The sequence below is a fragment of the Leptopilina heterotoma genome, unplaced genomic scaffold (assembly GCF_015476425.1).
Source record: "Leptopilina heterotoma isolate Lh14 unplaced genomic scaffold, ASM1547642v1 Lhet_38, whole genome shotgun sequence".
NCBI lineage: Eukaryota > Metazoa > Arthropoda > Insecta > Hymenoptera > Figitidae > Leptopilina > Leptopilina heterotoma.
The window spans coordinates 2829144-2854773 of NW_025111054.1; the positions used below are offsets into that span (position 1 = coordinate 2829144).

The window sequence follows — 25630 nt, forward strand, 5'->3', positions numbered from 1 at the left end:
TCAGCCTCCATAATGGATGAATTTAATAAAAACTTCAAAAAAAAACAAGCATGCGTGATTCATGAAGAATTCAACTAATCAACAAAGTAACTGTCATTTAATTAATTTCCGGTAAATAATAAAACTCCATGAACGGTTCAAATAACTTGTCAATACTTATTTATTCGCTAAAGTTTTTCGAATTTACAACGTAAAAAAAAATAAAGAGGATTTTTTTTACTTAAGACATAATTGAAAGAAACTCACAAAGCGGTCTACTCAGGTGGAAGGGAATCCTGTTATGTGGGTGGATTTTCTTTTTAACATTTGTCTAGGAAGAATTCTTCTCTATCGAAAGGAAATTCCTTTTAGTTATATTCTTAATTATTAAATGATTTTGTTCACTACTAAAAAAAAGGGATTTTTTTATTATTTCTTATTATTAATTGTTAAATTTATACTTTTTTTTAATTATTGTATAAAAAAATTATGTAAATTATCCTGGTATTGTTCGATAAATAGTTAAGCTTTTCAAATTATTTGACATGTCTACAATTGTCAAATCAATTGAAATTATTCCTTTCACAATGAGATTATTTTTGCCAACAGTTAAGGGACATTATTTGGAGGGATTGCTTTTATGGTGGATGGATTTCATGAGTGTATATGTATACTATTTAAAAAAAAGAGAAAGGATGTCTTAGGGACTACGGTTTCTCCTAAACCCCTAAATGTCGCGGAAGTCCCCCCCGGATGTCTGCCTCTCTTCGTCTAAGGAGGTAAGCCCTCCTCCTCATCTGCCACCGAGCCTGTCGCCCCTCCGCTAGTGAGCGATGGCCTATTGTCTCCCAGGCCTTGTCAACAGGAATATTATAACACTAAAAAAAATCTTTTATGAACTCACTGGCAACACGAATTCATGAACAAATTATTTAAAAGTTTGTTTTATTCATCCTCACCAACTGCCACCGGAATCTGAAGCATGTCATTTCTCCATTTATGGGGAGGAACTCTTCTATAAACGAAATGAAATATTCCTCCCGAACGGCATAGGCCCCAAAACGCGGTGGGTAACGGGCCAAAAGATCCTGCAAGAAACTAAAAAAAAAAGAAAAGAGAGACCTCGTCAATAGAGTTAAAACTCATGCATTAGTTCTAACTAACATTAAAAAAAAGGAAAAGGAAATTTACATACATTTCCTCCTCTTCAACACAATTGACTTCCCCTCCGACCATAATTTTCATGTGGCCATCCTCACTCTTTAGCATGGCCGGATCCCGGAAGGAGCTCTAAAAAAAATTTTTTTTAAGAGAGAGAAAGGGTAAATGGATAGATTGAAATTTTCCTTGTGTTAAAAAAAGGGAGAGAAAGAGAAAAGAATTTTAAGAAAAAAATCAATTATCTACCGTTGCCCAAAATCCCCTATGTAGGTATTCGCCTGTGCTTTTGCGCCAGAAATATTCCTGACGCCAAATCATTCGCGAATATGTCCTGGGCGGACTATTCCATAGCAGCCTTTCAATAAAACCCCATCCCAAGGTGGAATTTATCCGCTCGGGCGCTGGAACCCAGGGGCCATATTCTACTGCAATCCTAATAAAAAAAGGGGAAATTATTGGTGCACAGTCAAACACATTTAAGATTAACTACAATATGTTTTGGTCCATTTAACCCTCGGACCCGGCTCGAGCCCGCGAGGGTTAAAGAAATGATGTATTTATATAAACAAATAATACTATTCGATCAAAACAATGGACATCTTCTATACCGGAATTGAATTTACAAACTAATTTTAATTAAGCAAAATTTATTTAAAACTAGCAAGGATACACGCGCGCAAGCGCTTGTAAAATCTTCATTGCAATTGCTAAAAAAAATAATTATTATTTTTTTTTATTAATAATAATCAAATAATTTCAATAAAAAAAAATTTGCTAAGATGTAATTTTAATTGACAAACAATAAACTATAAAATATAGTAACAAAACTTAGATTTTGGAACGTCCTTAATAATTCACGGACCTTGATAGGCATGGCGTAGTAATTACGCGTAAAACTTTAAGCACATTCGTGGTAATACAATCACCCTAGAGTCAACTACAAGTAAAGAAAAAAAAAACAAGTATTAATTTTCAAAAAAAAAATATTTAAAACCTAAAAAGAAAAACAAAAGTATTTGTTCATACAATTTGCACATATAATTCAAAATTTTTATTATATCACTTGTATAGAGTTAAAAAAAATGATTTAATTTTAATATAATATACAATACGATCTCAAGTTTCAGTTTATTAATTTCTTTGACAATTTACTGACATTAAAATTATTTTCCCTATCAAAAAAAAATTCTTTTAGAGGAAGATATGAATTCTTTCGAAAAATGAGTAAATGATGCCTATACTATTTAATTTAATTAAATAATTAAATAAAATTTAAATAAGAGAATAAATAATATTTCACGAAATAATATTATGTCTTATTTCATACGTGTCAAACATTTTATAATATAAAAATGAAAATTCAATAACACAAACGTGAAAATTTAATAACGTGAATTTCAATTCTTTCTTAACGGTGTACGCTATTGGAAAGTTCTGTTGTGATTTTGCAACGAAAGTATAAGAAAGAACTATCCAACAGGGTGATGATGTGAATCTACTTTTCCCGAAGTGCTGCGAATTCACAACATGATCTGTTGGTTTTGCAGCATAGTCTTATTAATGTGAAGTCCTATAAATTTACAGTATTTATTTGCTGCGGGATTGCTATATTATGTACTGTCATTTTGCAGTGAACTGTTTCTCAATTACAGTTGGAATTTGTTTTTATTCGTTATGAATATTTTCTATTCAAATTGTAAAATCTTCCTACCTAGTTAGAAACTTAATTCTCTTCCGCGATAATTTACAACATTTAGTAATTAATTAATAAGATTTCATATATTATTTTATCTTATTACACAATTACAGGCTTCTCACTCCTCTACTATTTACTACTTTTTGCTACTTTTTCAATGAAAGGCTACTAAAAGCTACTTTTTCAAGAAATTATGAGTCGAAATTTTTTTTCAATAAATTTCCGAAAAATATTTTTCTGAAATATACATATTTTAAATACAGATTTACAGTTTTCCATCGTTTAAAGCTCAGTGCACAATACATTCGGGAATATCGTTTGCGAAAGTAAAGCATGAAATAGAAAAAGATTCAAATAATTATATATGTGACCTGGTCTATGAGAAGGGACCTTACGTGTCAGAAAAACATTTTTTTTGATTCGTATAAAGTTTGAAACGCTCTTAAAGATGGTGAAAACAAAAAAGTCATAAGTTGATTAGAAGTGATGTAAAAAAATTTTTAAAGTCAAAAGAAACAAGAGTAAAAATATGAAAAAACTGATTTCTTTGTTATTATAAAAGTTAAAATAAGGAAGACGATAATTTTTATTATTTTGAAAAAAAAATTCAAAAAAAAAAATTCAAATTTGATATCTTCTTCGTAATTAGAGACCTCAAAAACCTTATTACTGACTTTTTTACATATAAAAAAACAACGATCACTTTTTAGAGAAGTTGACAGCTGTCAACTGTCAAATTGGCTATTTAACATCATATTCGTAATCAGTGGCCTCAAAAACCCTTACAAACATGTGTCACTTATTTATACTTATTGTTGCTATTTAGAAAACTTAGATTATTTTTCCTATGTTTGGCATATTAGTACAAAAAAAACTTATTTTTCACACTTTTACTTTACTACTTTTCCTACTGTTTTAATCTTTTAAATGCTACTTTTTCCTACTATTTGAACCTCTAAAAGCTACTTTTTCCTACTATTTTTGAATTCAGAAAAGAGTGAGAAGCCTGCAATTACTTATTTTACAAATAATAGTAGACAGTTATAAAACTAGATAGATATACACATTAAAAGGAAAGTCTTAATTTAAGGCATAAGGAATACCTTAATTTAAGATGCAACATTTTAAGGCAGCCTGTGTTTAATTTCAAATCATATTTTTGGCTGAAATTCAAGAGCAAGCATGCTGGTTTTCAGCACTTTAAATGTGCTGAATTTAAGACAATCATATTGAAAACTCAGCAGTTATATACTTACAATAAAATAGTTTGAAAACCTAGTATTCTTTTCACTTAATATATATATTCATAATTATTTCTTATTATTTCAATATATTTGACACTTTCAGTCCTTTTAGGTTACGTATTTTGATTTTGATTGTCAGCGCTCGGAATATGTGTGGTCAGTTTCGAAATTACTTTCTATTACGATTTTAGTCGATGACAACGTCATTATAACTTATTTTTATCGGTAACGTTAAAAAAAAGGGAAAAAAAATTAATAACTTAAAAGTAAATAGTGATTCAATATTTTAAACTTTTTTTTGGAAATGAATGATTTTATTATTTTTCTTTATAATCTGTCATATTATGTATAATATTATGGATAATCAATATTGTTTTATCGAATTATTTTTTTCTTGAAACCACAGAATAATAAAAAAAGAGGTAGGGAATTTCCTTAATGCGCATAATTAAAAAAAAGGGGGAAAAGCATAATTTTCCAGCAAACATTCAAAAGAAGAATAATATAATGTTATTTTGTCTACATCATAAAAGGACGCTATTTGTTTAAATAACTGATCCGAGTCAGTTGAAATATCCCACAGATAAATCAGAAAATTAAACAATTTTCTCAGTGCGGGGAGTTTTCTCATTTGCCCGCGGCCAGGCCCAATAAAACCACAGAAGCCGTTCGATTGGACGGGGGCGTGTCATAAGGGAGGCCCTATGCCTAGCAATGGAGTCGGACGAAGATCTAAAAAAAAAATTTTTTTGCGGGTGCTGACAACTGGGTGTCAGTTTTATCCTCATACATTTTGTGAATGTTTACAATTCGGGCTTTATTTCGGAACTTGGTACGGCAAAGCAAAGAAACTAAATAAAATCAATTAATTTTAATTTGGTAATTGTTCTTTTTTTTGAATCGTTATTATTAAAAGAAAAACGTTGATGGAGAAATATAAATAATTCGAACTATTAAAAAAAAACAAGACAAAACAAAACTTTATGTTCGTTACTAAAAATATTGTAGTTTGCATTGCAAATTAAATGCTGCGTTCCGCGTGCTAGCGCGCGTGTTATTTGCTGGTTTATGATTAGTTGATCAAATATCAGTTCATTGATAACAATCTCAATAATAATTTTTCCCAGTCATTATAATAATCGTAAGTTTCCCTTCCGTTAGCAAATTATCTGCATTCATTTGTTTGCTTTGAAAATTAAATTTTGTGGGGTATCGGCATTTCTATCTTTTTCTTCAATGTCAAAATATTTTTAACGGTTAGGTACCTATATAGAATTTACAGGACGCATTCCTGTTCTCAATGTTTAATTTTATTATATGGGATTAAATTTTTAATTAACTAAATCATCTTATCATCTAGTCTAAAGTTTGGTGTCCATAATTAATATTAATTATTATTCTTATATAATATTGTTAAAGGACATTTGACCAAATTTATTTTAATTCATTTTATTCTTCTTCTAAATTCCCCAAGTATAAAATTATTATTATATTATTATCAGTTATTAATTTTAAACAATTATTTTTTTTAATTTGTATTTTTTTTATTTTTTTTCCTTGACTCTTAGGGTTGCATACAAGACGAGACGACAAAAAAAATCGAGGCGAGACCGAGACTTATATTAGTCTTGTCTCGGTTTTCAACGAAAGTCTCGTACATATTAAAAATTAATTTAACCTAGAACTTTTCTAAATGAGAAATGTATCACATAATGACTCTTTGTTCATTTTTATTTATACAAATTTTAAACAAAAAAAAAATTTTTACGTTATTTCTTATACTTTAACTGTTACAAACCAGAATAAATATTTAATTTGGGCTTTTGAGATGGCCCCTTTTTTATTTCTGAATTTGGGGAGGCACCAAGCTGCCAAATTCTCTCGGGAATTTGTTTGAATTGTAGGTCCGTTTTTCCACTTTTAAAAGATACGCACTGCTTTTTTAGAATGTTTGTGTGAGGAATAAAGGTGAGTAAAAGAGAGAAAATTAGCTTGAGAAAATAAAGAGGTTTATTTTTGTGTGGTGCAAAATTAAGAACGATACATTACTTACTCTACCGGCGACAGTGGTGTCACAATCAGCTGCCGTCGGGCGAAACAAACTTCCGTTGTTGTTGGCACACAACGTAATTTTAGTCTTTAAGTTCAAGTTGAGAGTTTGAACTTAAATGTTTTTCTTTATATTTAAGAAATTCAAAAAAAATGTATTTAAAACAAATTTTTTATATCAAGGCCGTTGTATCGGAACGGCGCAGGCGCTACACGCTCGGGCTGGCCGGTTTTCACACAAACAAAATCTGCTATAATTAATTTAATAATTATAACCGATTTTCTTCCGACACAATTCTCGAAGGACTCCGTCGGTTAGAAGAATTTAATTTTTCGTCCGCCTTTCGCGTTCTACTTAATAAGTTCTACACGGGGGTCCGACTCGCAGACGGGCTAAGTCGCGGCGTTCTTATTTCTCACAACACTTGCCAAGCTAGAGCCAGGAGAGATGTTGCTCGAGAGAAACGAGAAGTTGTACTGCCTCGATTAAAAGATTTTGACTAGCCTCTAGTCCTTGTTTTACCTCCAGAGTGGGACAATTTTGCAAACGAGGAAATTTTATTTTTCAGGAGTAGGAAGGAATTCGCGGCCCATTGGACGTTGCAATTTTTCGCTGATTCTAAAATGCATAGACAGTTTCGTGTGAACGGAAACGACCGTCATTTGATATTTTTTTTGAAAATACCTCCTCATAATTAATGAAAAATAATTTCATCATTTTATTAAATACAACAATTTCCCAATTGTGATGGTTGTTTAAATTAATTAACAACCATACAATTGTGTGAATTAACAATTAAATTGGTGGAGTTGCTCAGTTGTATGTAATTTCCGATCACAAGTTGATCGATTAGTGATGCGTAAAATCAGCCAATTGAGTCAGACTGTCAAAACGCACGTGCGTTTGTTATTATATTGCAGCGTAGCTTGTGGGCCTGAGGGAAAAGGGGAGGGTTTTATAAGAAGAAAACAGCGAGTAGAGGCGAGCATGGAGCATGTGTTGGTGTGCGTGACTGAAAGTTCGTATGTCGTTGTGAGTCTTATAACGAACGGAGTCCGTGAGAGCATCAGTGTATGCTATATGCCGAGAAATCCATGCATGTGTGCGTCATTACAATCATTCAACCACATGTGCATGTACTTATGACGAATATGATTTTGGTTTCATTTCTTATAAAATAATTTCCTCTTTCTTTTCTTTTCGAGCTGCATATTTTGCTTCGCAACATTGCTGTAATATTCCATAATTTTTATGTTGCTACAATGTTGGTTATTGCCATTTTGGCTTCGCAACATTGCTGCAATATTCCATAATTTTGATGTTGCTACAATGTTGGTTATCGCCATTTTGGCTTCGCAACATTGCTGCAACAATCCGTAATTTTAACGTTTCATTTCCTCATTTCAATTCTGTAATGCATAAAATAATTTTGGAGACAAAATTAGGAACTTTAAATTTATATTTTATGATTTCATTTAGTGCTGGTTGAAGGCTACGAACGTGGACATTCAATGCTGACAAAGCTCGGCTTATCAGGGTGTCATGTTTCCAACTTCAAGGCTTGCTGCTTGATAGCAAGTCTTGAAGCTAAAGAATTTTGACAATTGTGCAACGTTGCCAGATTAACCTCTAATGTGTAACAATCCACCGCAAAAATTCCCGCTTTTGTCCCCAAAAGCAACTTCCTGAATCAATTCAATTCCTTTAGAATGTACCTAACGGTTTGTTCAATTAATAAGAAATAATAAAATGGATAGTAAGAATAATACTATTTCAAATAGTATTAAAATTTTAGTAATAATAATAGTAATATGTCGACAAAAAAATTTTTTTTTACTAACAAATAATTTTCTAAAAAATTTTCGTTTTCTAACAATAGCAGCAAATTTTACTTATCCATTGAATTATTTTAACAACATATATATTATGTGAAATGACAAAATTATTGAGACAATTTTTATTTATTTTACTGTTAAACGACCACTTACTATTAGTAATGAATACAGAAACGTTACTTATGTTAAAAGAACTATATGTTGCGTTTTGTTAGCATAAGGATTAGCAATTAACTATCTCACTTTGAGTGAGACTTAAAACTCTTTTAAAAGATTCGTTGCATTCAATAATATTTAACTTTTATGTTTTACTAATGTTTTTAGTATTTATTTCATTTCTTTTAATACCTTCTTTGGGCAAAGGAAAAATTTTTTTTTTTGAAAAACAATATGAAGGTGCTTATTGTACAATGTTCTTTTCCCTTTTTTTTCGAAATTCTTGAATATCCTATCAGGCAATCTTATTGTCTTATATAACATAAAAGAAAATTTTTTTTTTCGTTTTATTTGTTGTCAAAATTAAGTTGATAGTTGAACATTTGAACATTACAATTTTAACAACAAGAACAATAATATATTGATAATTGGTAACCAAATAGTAGCGATAAGCAAATACCAATAATTTGGTAAAATAAAAATACTACTTATTGCGGGAATGAGGTATGCAGATTATCATTGTGGACCATTTAATTTGACTATATTTGATAGTATATTGAGTTTGATCCTTCACAATGTGGCAACCATGCATAATGCCTAGAGTCCGTCACGCGATTAGTTCACGGCGTCGCAAGGTATCGTGGTCCAGTCAGTCTTATCGTCGACGCTCTTAACTCAAGCTGGTGATTGAGTATTCCCTGTTTTACGCGAGCGCGCTTGGTTATCGTGAGTGGTGTAGTGTCTGAAAGTGAATTAAGTGTAAATTCGGATTCCCTTTCCTTTTATTATTACTACAAAGTATAGTATATAATTTTATTTTTTTATTATGTCCCTTCCTAACTTAAGTGTGTGTGATGTGGAAGAATTGGATTGCTCTAAGGCCTTTTCCGATTCTGAGCCCGATCCCATCGACGCGGAGGATTTTCAGGATACTCTTTGGAGGGCTGGAGTAATCTTCCAAATTTATCCCGAAAAGAGGCATATGGCCAGGAGGGGCAAATTGTTGAAGATACTCCTTACTGAGAACTCTGTCCGGAATAACGAACAAGGTGTTGTTGACGAGGCTTGCGGTGGTGCTAACTCCACTGCTACCTCTATTTTGTTGGAGAGGGAAAGACGAAAGAGGGAGTATGCCCAACGAGGCCCTTCAGTGGAAGCAGTAATTGGGCTGCTTAAATACAATGATGCCGTAACATCCTTTCGGATCTTATCAGAGCTGAATTCGACCCGAGGGTAAGTAAATTTTGTTCTTTGTCTTTTACTGTCAACCTTGTGCATATTTTTGTTTCTTATTTTAATAAAACATAGGAAGGTTACCTATGAAAATACAAGATTATGCAGGGTGTCCAGCTACCTTGAAAAGTACTGGAATTTTATGACAATACCCTGAAAATTTTAAATTCATAAAAGTGAGATTTATTTTCTCGATGTTTAAGTTGAATGCTCGTCAATATTTCAGTTATCTTGTTGAATAACAATATTCATCACGAGAATTCAATTATTTCAAAATCTTTTTAAATAGACCTCATTGCAAAATTTTAATTAGTGCCAAAATTTTCTTCATTTAATAATTTGTGTATCAATTATTTTTAATCGAAATCTCCAAAAGAATTCAATTGTTTTAAACAATTTTGATTGATGTTTCTTAAATCTATGTTATTTATATTTCTAATATTTTATCAATAAATTGTATTTAAAGTTGTTTATGAATAACTATTGTATGTATGTAGAAATTAATAAATTGTTTAAGTATTCTCTAAATTTCAATTAGTGAAAATATTTACCAATTTGAATCAGTCACCGACTTCCTGCTTTCTAACTTAGCAAATTTCACTAAAATTAGCAGAAATGATTATTTATCAGTAAAATTTACCCATTCAAAAGTAAAGGTCATCCACTAAATTAAATTAGTATTTAAAGTCAGAGAGTAAGTGAAAATTTTACTTGAAATAAAGTTATTGAGGAAAACTTATAAAGAGACTTACTCTATTAGACTTTACTATAAATAACAAATATTTTGAGGATTAGTACCCTAAAATGGACCTTAAAATAAATTATTTGGCACCTTGAAGACCTTGGATAGTCCTTGAAATTTCTTTTTTAAAAATCGCTGGACACCCTGTTATATTCTTAAAGTATCAGGGACTGAGATTTTATTCAGAAAAGTTTCTTGTAGAAGTAATTTACTATTCAGTTATTGAATTACTCGTGTAGCTTATAAATCTCATAAAAATGGAAATATGTACAAAATAAAATTCCTCTTTTTTTAATTACTTTCATAGATAATAAAATTCATTGCAAGATATTAAATAAAGGTTCTTTATACAATATTTCAATGAAGTTCCTCGATAAACGTAGTTATTCTTAAAATTTTTATTAAAATTCGTTAAAATAATCGAGTTATTTGAAATTTTGTTGAGTAAATTCTTTATGAGAATTCAATTTTAACGAACATTTAATTGTTCAATATTTATATATTTTTTTTTGTAATTAAATGATTGAATTCTTCTTGAATGTTTTCTGATAAAATTGATTATAATGAATTACCGAATAATTGATTTATTCGTTTATGAAAACAATTGAGTCGCTGCAACGAATCCCACTACAATCTTCTCCAAACAATTGAATTCCTGCGAAAACCGCCGTTAGTAAAAAAAAATAAAATTTTCTTTGAACAAATTTATGGTAATTCAAATTATAACAAAACATGAAGAACTTTAACTCCTACAGACGTACTAATGATTAAATATTTACTTGAAAGAAATCATTGATGTTTCGAATAATCTTATAATTTAGATAGGAACTTAATTTTATAAATATTTCTATCGTCAAAATCATCCAAATTCAAAAATTCTTTTAAAAAATTAACCAATCAATTAGAAACTGCATGAGAAAATAATTTCATAGAAAATTTACAGTTTACGTGTAAATTTTCCATTATTAACAATTTTCTAGTTTTTCTTTTTTTTTATTAAAAATATTAAACAGTTTAATTTTCTTTTTTTAATACGTCCATTTTCTTGGTTTCTTTGCTTTTCATTTACGATCATTTACAGTAGAGAAATAAAATTCATTTTAAAGAAAAATTGTATTTTGATGATTGAAAATTACTAGAAAGAAATAAAACTAAAATTGTAATAAAAGTTTCTTCTTGTGTCTGGTTGTGAACAGACGATAGGAAACAAGTTGCGTTCTTGATATGAAAGAATGAAGTGAGTGCGTTTGACAGCGTTTGACAGAATTGTAATTAATAATTTTGTGAATAGATCAAATTTAATGGAAATGATATGAAAGTTATCAAAAGTAAAAAAAAAAAAGTAAGTTATGAAAGTTATCTGTACGGTTTTGTAAGTAGCAAAATGTTCTTCGGTAACTCATTTCATTATAAATATTAAGGATTCCAAATATATTAAATATTTTAACTCCAAATTTTATACACAGAAAGGAAATTTTCTTTTATATAGAAAATACAAATTTTCGACAAAAATTATTAGAGACACGATTTTGGGTCAATGAAAATTTTAAAATTATGCAATGAAGAACCTAAATATTATTTTAAAATTATGCAATGAAGAACCTAAATATTATTTTAAAATTATGCGATGAAAATAAAATTATGCAATGACGCATGGTTAGGTTTTATTTGTATATGGGACATTCCACGTCAACACGGACAGAGCTCTAAACAAAAATTGCTTTGATGGATTTAAACGTTCTAGGGCTTAAAAGATTTCTACGTTCATGTACTTTAAGATGCCGATGGGCGTTTTTTGCAAAATTCCATTTCCGATGCCAATAGAACTGTCAAAAGTCAAAAGGTCCAAAAATCTCAAAATACTTTTATGAATTAAAAGCAAAAAACGAGGTAAATTATTCTGTAACTCATTCTTTATCAGTTTTTAGGGTTCCCGAATATAAATCTAAAGTTTTTTTTAAAAAATCCAAAATGGCGAATTCAATATGGCGGACAAAATTCAAATTTGATCAGATTCGATTAAAACTTGTTACTCGGGGGTTTTTAGGGTCGCTGATTACGAATCTGAAGTCACTTTTTAAAAATTCAAAATGGCGGATCCAATATGGCGGAAAAAATTTTTAAATTTGATCCGATTCCCTTAAAACGTGTTACTCGGGGGCTTTTGGGGTCGCAGATTATGAATATGAAGTTACTTTGTAGAAATTCAAAAAATGTCGGATCAAATTTTTTAATTTGATCAGATTTAATTAAAAAGTGTTACTCGGTGGTTTTTAGCGTATCTGATTATGAATTTGAAGTCTCAAACACAAAGTAACTTCATATTCATAATCTGCGACCCCAAAAGCCCCCGAGTAACACGTTTTAAGGGAATCGGATCAAATTTGAAAATTTTTTCCGCCATATTGGATCCGCCATTTTAAATTTTTAAAAAGTGACTTCAGATTCGTAATCAGCGACCCTAAAAACCCCCGAGTAACAAGTTTTAATCGAATCTGATCAAATTTGAATTTTGTCCGCCATATTGAATTCGCTATTTTGGATTTTTAAAAAAAAACTTTAGATTTATATTTGGGAACCCTAAAAACTGATAAAGAATGAGTTACAGAATAATTTACCACAACATTCGAGTCACACAAACCATGCTGGAAGCGGTCCATACGGCCAGACAAGGAAAATTACACCCTGGACTGATTTCATCTAAGCAGCTGGAGCCCATCCTACGTGACGTCGAGGATCATCTTACCGAAGTACAGTTCCCCTTACCTGGACCTGCAGTTAGTATCGAAGAATTGATACCGATCTCCACCGTCACCATTTTATGTGTTAATCGTCAATTAAAAATCCTCGTTGATATCCCTCTACTAGAAAAATACAACTATCAGGCATTGAAAATGCATCCCCTACCTACCATCCAAGAGGCAATAGGAAATAAAACGATAAGAGCTTATGTCAAGACCAAACATGACTATCTTATTGTTGATGAAGAGCAGCACACCTATCTTCTACTCACGGAGCGAGACTGGAAATCCTGCAAATCAACAGCATCATACCACGCTTGTTTGAACGGAATTCCCATCTACGATTTGAACGAGAGACCAGCCTGTGAACCATCGCTTTTAATTAATCCAACTATCGACAATCTAAGAACATGTGAGATTCAAATTACTGTTAATTCTGAGTCCTTCTGGAAGTCGTTAACTACTCTTTCCAGCTGGTTATATTCTTTTTCTAAGATGGAAGATGTAGTAATTATTTGTCATTCTATGACCCCTATCAAGATTAACCTTAATGGAACCGGTATCTTGAAATTGGCACCTGGCTGCATGGCAAGAACCCAGGACACAATAATCCCAGCAACTATTTCTCAAGTTGGACAAACAGAAATCATCTATGAACCCGACTTACATCTGAATTTGACTAAAATATCCCCAGTAATTCTCAACTACGGTCACTTGTTAACCATGACCAAAGACAACAATCAAAAGGAAGAAGTGGCTGATCTGAAATTTTCCACCTTCAGGGTAAACTCCTAAACATTGGATGAGCTGGAACAACAACTGGAGGATCTTGCCGTTAAAAGGCACATTGGAAAAAATCAAACAGTCCTTGTTTACTCATCTTATATAGGACTGTTGTTACTATGCATTCTCCTCATATTTTGTCTTTGTCAATTACGCACGAGAACAATAATCTCCAAATTGGTTGGTTTCTTGTCCAGAAAGTCAAAAAAGAGCCATATTGAAGTTTAAAGAAGAAGGAGAAGAAGAATCAGCCTGCCCGAGGACAAAATAGTCGAAGCACAGGAACCAACAATTTCAGGATTAACTCTAGAATCAAAAGAGTTATATTCTGTCATTGAGAGAGGAGATAAGTCTGCTACGTCCGAAGAGTTATCATCACGGAAGATCAGATGACTGACATCGCCCAGACCAAAACAACATCTCGAACAACTTCAACAGGTCAAGAAGGCAGAATTGAAAGATGCTCTTCGATCCACACGAGTATCATTCCTTGCCTCACCGAAGACCACTGTGAACATGCGGATTCAACTCCCAATACAGAAGCTCCAACCAGCGTAAAATTGATACCAAAAAAAAACATCCCAAGATCATATTCCCCCTTGATCTAAAATGAAAAGGAGGAGAGCAGGAAAGTTTTTATTAATCCCTAATTTTGAGCTCGTTTAAGGTAACGACTCTCATTTCTTTACATTTCGTCGAATTGAAGTTTTTACTTCTGTTAACGTTCGCCTAGAAGCTTTCGATTTTATTTTCGTCCGCTCAACTTGTTCTTATAATTTGGTTATAAAATCTAAGTTGATTGGTAAATGTATTGATTGACTTGCTCTCCGCCTTGACATTAAAAATGCCCCATGTTTTTAATTGACTAAGCTCGAGTGGACAAGAGGAGAAGGGAGGGCTTAAAAACCTAATAAGACTCCAATAATAATCAGTTGATTTTTTACTTGGGAACACATCGATGTTTCAAATAATCGATTTGCCCCGCCCTACCTTTCCCTCTCCTCTTTTCTTTTCGATTGTCCTGATTGGAAGATTATGTTTTCCTGAGAGGAGGGAGAAAAAGGCCCCCTTTTTGGTGCAAATCTATGTTTTAAAAGATCAGCCTCTTTATCCTCTCTGAAAACTGTTTCATAACCCCATTTTTACTATGACAATGAATTGATATTGTTCTGGTGAAAATAGGATAAAGTTAAAAAAAAGGAAAAATATATGTGCGATTTTTTTTACTCTTTAAGTCGAATGTAATTTTTATCCCTCCTATTTTCACCATGCCCCTTGCGATTATCTTGTAACGACCTATAATCATAACCCCCATTTTACTATGAATTGATATTGTTCTGGTGAAAATAGGATGGAGCCAAAAAAAAGAGAGAAAGGGAAAATTATATATATAATTTTTTTTAATACACTCTTTAAGGCGAACATAATTTTCATCCCTCCTATTTTCACCATGCCCCTTGCGATCATCCAGTAATGACCTACAATTATAACTCCGTCAACATCCATCAACAATGAAGATAAAACGGGACAAAACATAACCAATGAACCATATAATTTTCTAAAGCTACCTGAGTTCTATCAAAATAATTTCCTTTTAGGAAATAACAATTTACTTAAGAAATTACAATATAATTAAAATTTTACTTACGGTAGTTATTTTTTTTGATCAGCCTCCATAATGGATGAATTTAATAAAAACTTCAAAAAAAAACAAGCATATGCTCTCTTGGAAATTTTAAAATTGATTCATTTAATGCCAGTAAATTTTTTTTGCGCAAATTAAAGAAGAAATGAGAAAGCAGCATATGTTCTTTTTGAAAAATCTAAAATCGTAAAATTTTAATATTAATTGCTTTTCTTCTATCTTCAACTTCGAGCTCTATCTTCTATCCTCTTCGTTCTATCCTCCTGTCGCCACTACTTAATGTTTCCTTCCAATGATAAAAAAAAATGACTCGCATCTTCGCTGGCATCACCTACTTTGCTCTATAGGATTGCCCTGCCAATCGCATTAATAATTTAACACAATTCTGATTCCTATAATTTCATAGCACAAAATCTTTCCTCCCTAAAAAGAAAAATGTTTTTAATTTTTTTTATTTGTTTTAAATTAATGCGTGATTCATGAAGAATTCAACTAATCAACAAAGTAACTGTCATTTAATTAATTTCCGGTAAATAATAAAACTCCATGAACGGTTCAAATAACTTGTCAATACTTATTTATTCGCTAAAGTTTTTCGAATTTACAACGTAAAAAAAAATAAAGAGGATTTTTTTTACTTAAGACATAATTGAAAGAAACTCACAAAGCGGTCTACTCAGGTGGAAGGGAATCCTGTTATGTGGGTGGATTTTCTTTTTAACATTTGTCTAGGAAGAATTCTTCTCTATCGAAAGGAAATTCCTTTTAGTTATATTCTTAATTATTAAATGATTTTGTTCACTACTAAAAAAAAGGGATTTTTTTATTATTTCTTATTATTAATTGTTAAATTTATACTTTTTTTTAATTATTGTATAAAAAAATTATGTAAATTATCCTGGTATTGTTCGATAAATAGTTAAGCTTTTCAAATTATTTGACATGTCTACAATTGTCAAATCAATTGAAATTATTCCTTTCACAATGAGATTATTTTTGCCAACAGTTAAGGGACATTATTTGGAGGGATTGCTTTTATGGTGGATGGATTTCATGAGTGTATATGTATACTATTTAAAAAAAAGAGAAAGGATGTCTTAGGGACTACGGTTTCTCCTAAACCCCTAAATGTCGCGGAAGTCCCCCCCGGATGTCTGCCTCTCTTCGTCTAAGGAGGTAAGCCCTCCTCCTCATCTGCCACCGAGCCTGTCGCCCCTCCGCTAGTGAGCGATGGCCTATTGTCTCCCAGGCCTTGTCAACAGGAATATTATAACACTAAAAAAAATCTTTTATGAACTCACTGGCAACACGAATTCATGAACAAATTATTTAAAAGTTTGTTTTATTCATCCTCACCAACTGCCACCGGAATCTGAAGCATGTCATTTCTCCATTTATGGGGAGGAACTCTTCTATAAACGAAATGAAATATTCCTCCCGAACGGCATAGGCCCCAAAACGCGGTGGGTAACGGGCCAAAAGATCCTGCAAGAAACTAAAAAAAAAAGAAAAGAGAGACCTCGTCAATAGAGTTAAAACTCATGCATTAGTTCTAACTAACATTAAAAAAAAGGAAAAGGAAATTTACATACATTTCCTCCTCTTCAACACAATTGACTTCCCCTCCGACCATAATTTTCATGTGGCCATCCTCACTCTTTAGCATGGCCGGATCCCGGAAGGAGCTCTAAAAAAAATTTTTTTTAAGAGAGAGAAAGGGTAAATGGATAGATTGAAATTTTCCTTGTGTTAAAAAAAGGGAGAGAAAGAGAAAAGAATTTTAAGAAAAAAATCAATTATCTACCGTTGCCCAAAATCCCCTATGTAGGTATTCGCCTGTGCTTTTGCGCCAGAAATATTCCTGACGCCAAATCATTCGCGAATATGTCCTGGGCGGACTATTCCATAGCAGCCTTTCAATAAAACCCCATCCCAAGGTGGAATTTATCCGCTCGGGCGCTGGAACCCAGGGGCCATATTCTACTGCAATCCTAATAAAAAAAGGGGAAATTATTGGTGCACAGTCAAACACATTTAAGATTAACTACAATATGTTTTGGTCCATTTAACCCTCGGACCCGGCTCGAGCCCGCGAGGGTTAAAGAAATGATGTATTTATATAAACAAATAATACTATTCGATCAAAACAATGGACATCTTCTATACCGGAATTGAATTTACAAACTAATTTTAATTAAGCAAAATTTATTTAAAACTAGCAAGGATACACGCGCGCAAGCGCTTGTAAAATCTTCATTGCAATTGCTAAAAAAAATAATTATTATTTTTTTTTATTAATAATAATCAAATAATTTCAATAAAAAAAAATTTGCTAAGATGTAATTTTAATTGACAAACAATAAACTATAAAATATAGTAACAAAACTTAGATTTTGGAACGTCCTTAATAATTCACGGACCTTGATAGGCATGGCGTAGTAATTACGCGTAAAACTTTAAGCACATTCGTGGTAATACAATCACCCTAGAGTCAACTACAAGTAAAGAAAAAAAAAACAAGTATTAATTTTCAAAAAAAAAATATTTAAAACCTAAAAAGAAAAACAAAAGTATTTGTTCATACAATTTGCACATATAATTCAAAATTTTTATTATATCACTTGTATAGAGTTAAAAAAAATGATTTAATTTTAATATAATATACAATACGATCTCAAGTTTCAGTTTATTAATTTCTTTGACAATTTACTGACATTAAAATTATTTTCCCTATCAAAAAAAAATTCTTTTAGAGGAAGATATGAATTCTTTCGAAAAATGAGTAAATGATGCCTATACTATTTAATTTAATTAAATAATTAAATAAAATTTAAATAAGAGAATAAATAATATTTCACGAAATAATATTATGTCTTATTTCATACGTGTCAAACATTTTATAATATAAAAATGAAAATTCAATAACACAAACGTGAAAATTTAATAACGTGAATTTCAATTCTTTCTTAACGGTGTACGCTATTGGAAAGTTCTGTTGTGATTTTGCAACGAAAGTATAAGAAAGAACTATCCAACAGGGTGATGATGTGAATCTACTTTTCCCGAAGTGCTGCGAATTCACAACATGATCTGTTGGTTTTGCAGCATAGTCTTATTAATGTGAAGTCCTATAAATTTACAGTATTTATTTGCTGCGGGATTGCTATATTATGTACTGTCATTTTGCAGTGAACTGTTTCTCAATTACAGTTGGAATTTGTTTTTATTCGTTATGAATATTTTCTATTCAAATTGTAAAATCTTCCTACCTAGTTAGAAACTTAATTCTCTTCCGCGATAATTTACAACATTTAGTAATTAATTAATAAGATTTCATATATTATTTTATCTTATTACACAATTACAGGCTTCTCACTCCTCTACTATTTACTACTTTTTGCTACTTTTTCAATGAAAGGCTACTAAAAGCTACTTTTTCAAGAAATTATGAGTCGAAATTTTTTTTCAATAAATTTCCGAAAAATATTTTTCTGAAATATACATATTTTAAATACAGATTTACAGTTTTCCATCGTTTAAAGCTCAGTGCACAATACATTCGGGAATATCGTTTGCGAAAGTAAAGCATGAAATAGAAAAAGATTCAAATAATTATATATGTGACCTGGTCTATGAGAAGGGACCTTACGTGTCAGAAAAACATTTTTTTTGATTCGTATAAAGTTTGAAACGCTCTTAAAGATGGTGAAAACAAAAAAGTCATAAGTTGATTAGAAGTGATGTAAAAAAATTTTTAAAGTCAAAAGAAACAAGAGTAAAAATATGAAAAAACTGATTTCTTTGTTATTATAAAAGTTAAAATAAGGAAGACGATAATTTTTATTATTTTGAAAAAAAAATTCAAAAAAAAAAAATTCAAATTTGATATCTTCTTCGTAATTAGAGACCTCAAAAACCTTATTACTGACTTTTTTACATATAAAAAAACAACGATCACTTTTTAGAGAAGTTGACAGCTGTCAACTGTCAAATTGGCTATTTAACATCATATTCGTAATCAGTGGCCTCAAAAACCCTTACAAACATGTGTCACTTATTTATACTTATTGTTGCTATTTAGAAAACTTAGATTATTTTTCCTATGTTTGGCATATTAGTACAAAAAAAACTTATTTTTCACACTTTTACTTTACTACTTTTCCTACTGTTTTAATCTTTTAAATGCTACTTTTTCCTACTATTTGAACCTCTAAAAGCTACTTTTTCCTACTATTTTTGAATTCAGAAAAGAGTGAGAAGCCTGCAATTACTTATTTTACAAATAATAGTAGACAGTTATAAAACTAGATAGATATACACATTAAAAGGAAAGTCTTAATTTAAGGCATAAGGAATACCTTAATTTAAGATGCAACATTTTAAGGCAGCCTGTGTTTAATTTCAAATCATATTTTTGGCTGAAATTCAAGAGCAAGCATGCTGGTTTTCAGCACTTTAAATGTGCTGAATTTAAGACAATCATATTGAAAACTCAGCAGTTATATACTTACAATAAAATAGTTTGAAAACCTAGTATTCTTTTCACTTAATATATATATTCATAATTATTTCTTATTATTTCAATATATTTGACACTTTCAGTCCTTTTAGGTTACGTATTTTGATTTTGATTGTCAGCGCTCGGAATATGTGTGGTCAGTTTCGAAATTACTTTCTATTACGATTTTAGTCGATGACAACGTCATTATAACTTATTTTTATCGGTAACGTTAAAAAAAAGGGAAAAAAAATTAATAACTTAAAAGTAAATAGTGATTCAATATTTTAAACTTTTTTTTGGAAATGAATGATTTTATTATTTTTCTTTATAATCTGTCATATTATGTATAATATTATGGATAATCAATATTGTTTTATCGAATTATTTTTTTCTTGAAACCACAGAATAATAAAAAAAGAGGTAGGGAATTTCCTTAATGCGCATAATTAAAAAAAAGGGGGAAAAGCATAATTTTCCAGCAAACATTCAAAAGAAGAATAATATAATGTTATTTTGTCTACATCATAAAAGGACGCTATTTGTTTAAATAACTGATCCGAGTCAGTTGAAATATCCCACAGATAAATCAGAAAATTAAACAATTTTCTCAGTGCGGGGAGTTTTCTCATTTGCCCGCGGCCAGGCCCAATAAAACCACAGAAGCCGTTCGATTGGACGGGGGCGTGTCATAAGGGAGGCCCTATGCCTAGCAATGGAGTCGGACGAAGATCTAAAAAAAAAATTTTTTTGCGGGTGCTGACAACTGGGTGTCAGTTTTATCCTCATACATTTTGTGAATGTTTACAATTCGGGCTTTATTTCGGAACTTGGTACGGCAAAGCAAAGAAACTAAATAAAATCAATTAATTTTAATTTGGTAATTGTTCTTTTTTTTGAATCGTTATTATTAAAAGAAAAACGTTGATGGAGAAATATAAATAATTCGAACTATTAAAAAAAAACAAGACAAAACAAAACTTTATGTTCGTTACTAAAAATATTGTAGTTTGCATTGCAAATTAAATGCTGCGTTCCGCGTGCTAGCGCGCGTGTTATTTGCTGGTTTATGATTAGTTGATCAAATATCAGTTCATTGATAACAATCTCAATAATAATTTTTCCCAGTCATTATAATAATCGTAAGTTTCCCTTCCGTTAGCAAATTATCTGCATTCATTTGTTTGCTTTGAAAATTAAATTTTGTGGGGTATCGGCATTTCTATCTTTTTCTTCAATGTCAAAATATTTTTAACGGTTAGGTACCTATATAGAATTTACAGGACGCATTCCTGTTCTCAATGTTTAATTTTATTATATGGGATTAAATTTTTAATTAACTAAATCATCTTATCATCTAGTCTAAAGTTTGGTGTCCATAATTAATATTAATTATTATTCTTATATAATATTGTTAAAGGACATTTGACCAAATTTATTTTAATTCATTTTATTCTTCTTCTAAATTCCCCAAGTATAAAATTATTATTATATTATTATCAGTTATTAATTTTAAACAATTATTTTTTTTAATTTGTATTTTTTTTATTTTTTTTCCTTGACTCTTAGGGTTGCATACAAGACGAGACGACAAAAAAAATCGAGGCGAGACCGAGACTTATATTAGTCTTGTCTCGGTTTTCAACGAAAGTCTCGTACATATTAAAAATTAATTTAACCTAGAACTTTTCTAAATGAGAAATGTATCACATAATGACTCTTTGTTCATTTTTATTTATACAAATTTTAAACAAAAAAAAAATTTTTACGTTATTTCTTATACTTTAACTGTTACAAACCAGAATAAATATTTAATTTGGGCTTTTGAGATGGCCCCTTTTTTATTTCTGAATTTGGGGAGGCACCAAGCTGCCAAATTCTCTCGGGAATTTGTTTGAATTGTAGGTCCGTTTTTCCACTTTTAAAAGATACGCACTGCTTTTTTAGAATGTTTGTGTGAGGAATAAAGGTGAGTAAAAGAGAGAAAATTAGCTTGAGAAAATAAAGAGGTTTATTTTTGTGTGGTGCAAAATTAAGAACGATACATTACTTACTCTACCGGCGACAGTGGTGTCACAATCAGCTGCCGTCGGGCGAAACAAACTTCCGTTGTTGTTGGCACACAACGTAATTTTAGTCTTTAAGTTCAAGTTGAGAGTTTGAACTTAAATGTTTTTCTTTATATTTAAGAAATTCAAAAAAAATGTATTTAAAACAAATTTTTTATATCAAGGCCGTTGTATCGGAACGGCGCAGGCGCTACACGCTCGGGCTGGCCGGTTTTCACACAAACAAAATCTGCTATAATTAATTTAATAATTATAACCGATTTTCTTCCGACACAATTCTCGAAGGACTCCGTCGGTTAGAAGAATTTAATTTTTCGTCCGCCTTTCGCGTTCTACTTAATAAGTTCTACACGGGGGTCCGACTCGCAGACGGGCTAAGTCGCGGCGTTCTTATTTCTCACAACACTTGCCAAGCTAGAGCCAGGAGAGATGTTGCTCGAGAGAAACGAGAAGTTGTACTGCCTCGATTAAAAGATTTTGACTAGCCTCTAGTCCTTGTTTTACCTCCAGAGTGGGACAATTTTGCAAACGAGGAAATTTTATTTTTCAGGAGTAGGAAGGAATTCGCGGCCCATTGGACGTTGCAATTTTTCGCTGATTCTAAAATGCATAGACAGTTTCGTGTGAACGGAAACGACCGTCATTTGATATTTTTTTTGAAAATACCTCCTCATAATTAATGAAAAATAATTTCATCATTTTATTAAATACAACAATTTCCCAATTGTGATGGTTGTTTAAATTAATTAACAACCATACAATTGTGTGAATTAACAATTAAATTGGTGGAGTTGCTCAGTTGTATGTAATTTCCGATCACAAGTTGATCGATTAGTGATGCGTAAAATCAGCCAATTGAGTCAGACTGTCAAAACGCACGTGCGTTTGTTATTATATTGCAGCGTAGCTTGTGGGCCTGAGGGAAAAGGGGAGGGTTTTATAAGAAGAAAACAGCGAGTAGAGGCGAGCATGGAGCATGTGTTGGTGTGCGTGACTGAAAGTTCGTATGTCGTTGTGAGTCTTATAACGAACGGAGTCCGTGAGAGCATCAGTGTATGCTATATGCCGAGAAATCCATGCATGTGTGCGTCATTACAATCATTCAACCACATGTGCATGTACTTATGACGAATATGATTTTGGTTTCATTTCTTATAAAATAATTTCCTCTTTCTTTTCTTTTCGAGCTGCATATTTTGCTTCGCAACATTGCTGTAATATTCCATAATTTTTATGTTGCTACAATGTTGGTTATTGCCATTTTGGCTTCGCAACATTGCTGCAATATTCCATAATTTTGATGTTGCTACAATGTTGGTTATCGCCATTTTGGCTTCGCAACATTGCTGCAACAATCCGTAATTTTAACGTTTCATTTCCTCATTTCAATTCTGTAATGCATAAAATAATTTTGGAGACAAAATTAGGAACTTTAAATTTATATTTTATGATTTCATTTAGTGCTGGTTGAAGGCTACGAACGTGGACATTCAATGCTGACAAAGCTCGGCTTATCAGGGTGTCATGTTTCCAACTTCAAGGCTTGCTGCTTGATAGCAAGTCTTGAAGCTAAAGAATTTTGACAATTGTGCAACGTTGCCAGATTAACCTCTAATGTGTAACAATCCACCGCAAAAATTCCCGCTTTTGTCCCCAAAAGCAACTTCCTGAATCAATTCAATTCCTTTAGAATGTACCTAACGGTTTGTTCAATTAATAAGAAATAATAAAATGGATAGTAAGAATAATACTATTTCAAATAGTATTAAAATTTTAGTAATAATAATAGTAATATGTCGACAAAAAAATTTTTTTTTACTAACAAATAATTTTCTAAAAAATTTTCGTTTTCTAACAATAGCAGCAAATTTTACTTATCCATTGAATTATTTTAACAACATATATATTATGTGAAATGACAAAATTATTGAGACAATTTTTATTTATTTTACTGTTAAACGACCACTTACTATTAGTAATGAATACAGAAACGTTACTTATGTTAAAAGAACTATATGTTGCGTTTTGTTAGCATAAGGATTAGCAATTAACTATCTCACTTTGAGTGAGACTTAAAACTCTTTTAAAAGATTCGTTGCATTCAATAATATTTAACTTTTATGTTTTACTAATGTTTTTAGTATTTATTTCATTTCTTTTAATACCTTCTTTGGGCAAAGGAAAAATTTTTTTTTTTGAAAAACAATATGAAGGTGCTTATTGTACAATGTTCTTTTCCCTTTTTTTTTCGAAATTCTTGAATATCCTATCAGGTAATCTTATTGTCTTATATAACATAAAAGAAAATTTTTTTTTTCGTTTTATTTGTTGTCAAAATTAAGTTGATAGTTGAACATTTGAACATTACAATTTTAACAACAAGAACAATAATATATTGATAATTGGTAACCAAATAGTAGCGATAAGCAAATACCAATAATTTGGTAAAATAAAAATACTACTTATTGCGGGAATGAGGTATGCAGATTATCATTGTGGACCATTTAATTTGACTATATTTGATAGTATATTGAGTTTGATCCTTCACAATGTGGCAACCATGCATAATGCCTAGAGTCCGTCACGCGATTAGTTCACGGCGTCGCAAGGTATCGTGGTCCAGTCAGTCTTATCGTCGACGCTCTTAACTCAAGCTGGTGATTGAGTATTCCCTGTTTTACGCGAGCGCGCTTGGTTATCGTGAGTGGTGTAGTGTCTGAAAGTGAATTAAGTGTAAATTCGGATTCCCTTTCCTTTTATTATTACTACAAAGTATAGTATATAATTTTATTTTTTTATTATGTCCCTTCCTAACTTAAGTGTGTGTGATGTGGAAGAATTGGATTGCTCTAAGGCCTTTTCCGATTCTGAGCCCGATCCCATCGACGCGGAGGATTTTCAGGATACTCTTTGGAGGGCTGGAGTAATCTTCCAAATTTATCCCGAAAAGAGGCATATGGCCAGGAGGGGCAAATTGTTGAAGATACTCCTTACTGAGAACTCTGTCCGGAATAACGAACAAGGTGTTGTTGACGAGGCTTGCGGTGGTGCTAACTCCACTGCTACCTCTATTTTGTTGGAGAGGGAAAGACGAAAGAGGGAGTATGCCCAACGAGGCCCTTCAGTGGAAGCAGTAATTGGGCTGCTTAAATACAATGATGCCGTAACATCCTTTCGGATCTTATCAGAGCTGAATTCGACCCGAGGGTAAGTAAATTTTGTTCTTTGTCTTTTACTGTCAACCTTGTGCATATTTTTGTTTCTTATTTTAATAAAACATAGGAAGGTTACCTATGAAAATACAAGATTATGCAGGGTGTCCAGCTACCTTGAAAAGTACTGGAATTTTATGACAATACCCTGAAAATTTTAAATTCATAAAAGTGAGATTTATTTTCTCGATGTTTAAGTTGAATGCTCGTCAATATTTCAGTTATCTTGTTGAATAACAATATTCATCACGAGAATTCAATTATTTCAAAATCTTTTTAAATAGACCTCATTGCAAAATTTTAATTAGTGCCAAAATTTTCTTCATTTAATAATTTGTGTATCAATTATTTTTAATCGAAATCTCCAAAAGAATTCAATTGTTTTAAACAATTTTGATTGATGTTTCTTAAATCTATGTTATTTATATTTCTAATATTTTATCAATAAATTGTATTTAAAGTTGTTTATGAATAACTATTGTATGTATGTAGAAATTAATAAATTGTTTAAGTATTCTCTAAATTTCAATTAGTGAAAATATTTACCAATTTGAATCAGTCACCGACTTCCTGCTTTCTAACTTAG

The 25630-nt window shown here is 31.3% G+C and overlaps 3 protein-coding genes across 3 annotated transcripts in view; 1 reads left to right on the plus strand and 2 right to left on the minus strand.

The window, feature by feature from the left end:
- Positions 1-632: 632 nt before the first annotated feature.
- On the minus strand, positions 633-1709 carry LOC122505926. Its single transcript, XM_043617811.1, has 3 exons — positions 1387-1709; positions 1175-1269; positions 633-1077 (listed from the first exon to the last, which is right to left on the minus strand). Exons 1-3 carry the CDS (start codon positions 1456-1458, stop codon positions 912-914), a joined length of 333 nt encoding a protein of 110 aa, XP_043473746.1. The 5' UTR covers positions 1459-1709; the 3' UTR covers positions 633-911.
- Positions 1710-12693: 10984 nt separating this feature from the next.
- LOC122505895 lies at positions 12694-13632 on the plus strand. The gene has a single exon (XM_043617765.1). It carries the CDS (start codon positions 12694-12696, stop codon positions 13630-13632), a length of 939 nt encoding a protein of 312 aa, XP_043473700.1.
- A 2683-nt stretch (positions 13633-16315) lies between these two features.
- The window catches only part of LOC122505927, a 40040-nt gene continuing 30725 nt past the window's right edge, over positions 16316-25630 (minus strand). The window contains exons 2-4 of the mRNA XM_043617812.1: positions 17070-17256; positions 16858-16952; positions 16316-16760 (exon numbers count right to left, since the gene is read on the minus strand). Of these exons, the coding sequence (XP_043473747.1) occupies positions 16595-16760; positions 16858-16952; positions 17070-17141 (333 nt within the window). The 5' untranslated portion in view covers positions 17142-17256 and the 3' untranslated portion in view covers positions 16316-16594. The remainder of the gene's footprint in view (positions 16761-16857; positions 16953-17069; positions 17257-25630) is intronic.

What these genes read in the sequence shown, in the direction of transcription:
- LOC122505926 (XM_043617811.1), bottom strand. Translation starts at nt 1,458, where the DNA reads ATGATTTGGCGTCAGGAATATTTCTGGCGCAAAAGCACAGGCGAATAC. An exon ending in ATAGGGGATTTTGGGCAACG is followed by an intron (nt 1,270 to 1,386) that starts GTAGATAATTGA and finishes AATTTTTTTTAG; the next exon opens with AGCTCCTTCCGGGATCCGGC. An exon ending in TGTGTTGAAGAGGAGGAAAT is followed by an intron (nt 1,078 to 1,174) that starts GTATGTAAATTT and finishes TTTTTTTTTTAG; the next exon opens with TTTCTTGCAGGATCTTTTGG.
- LOC122505895 (XM_043617765.1), top strand. Translation starts at nt 12,694, where the DNA reads ATGAGTTACAGAATAATTTACCACAACATTCGAGTCACACAAACCATG.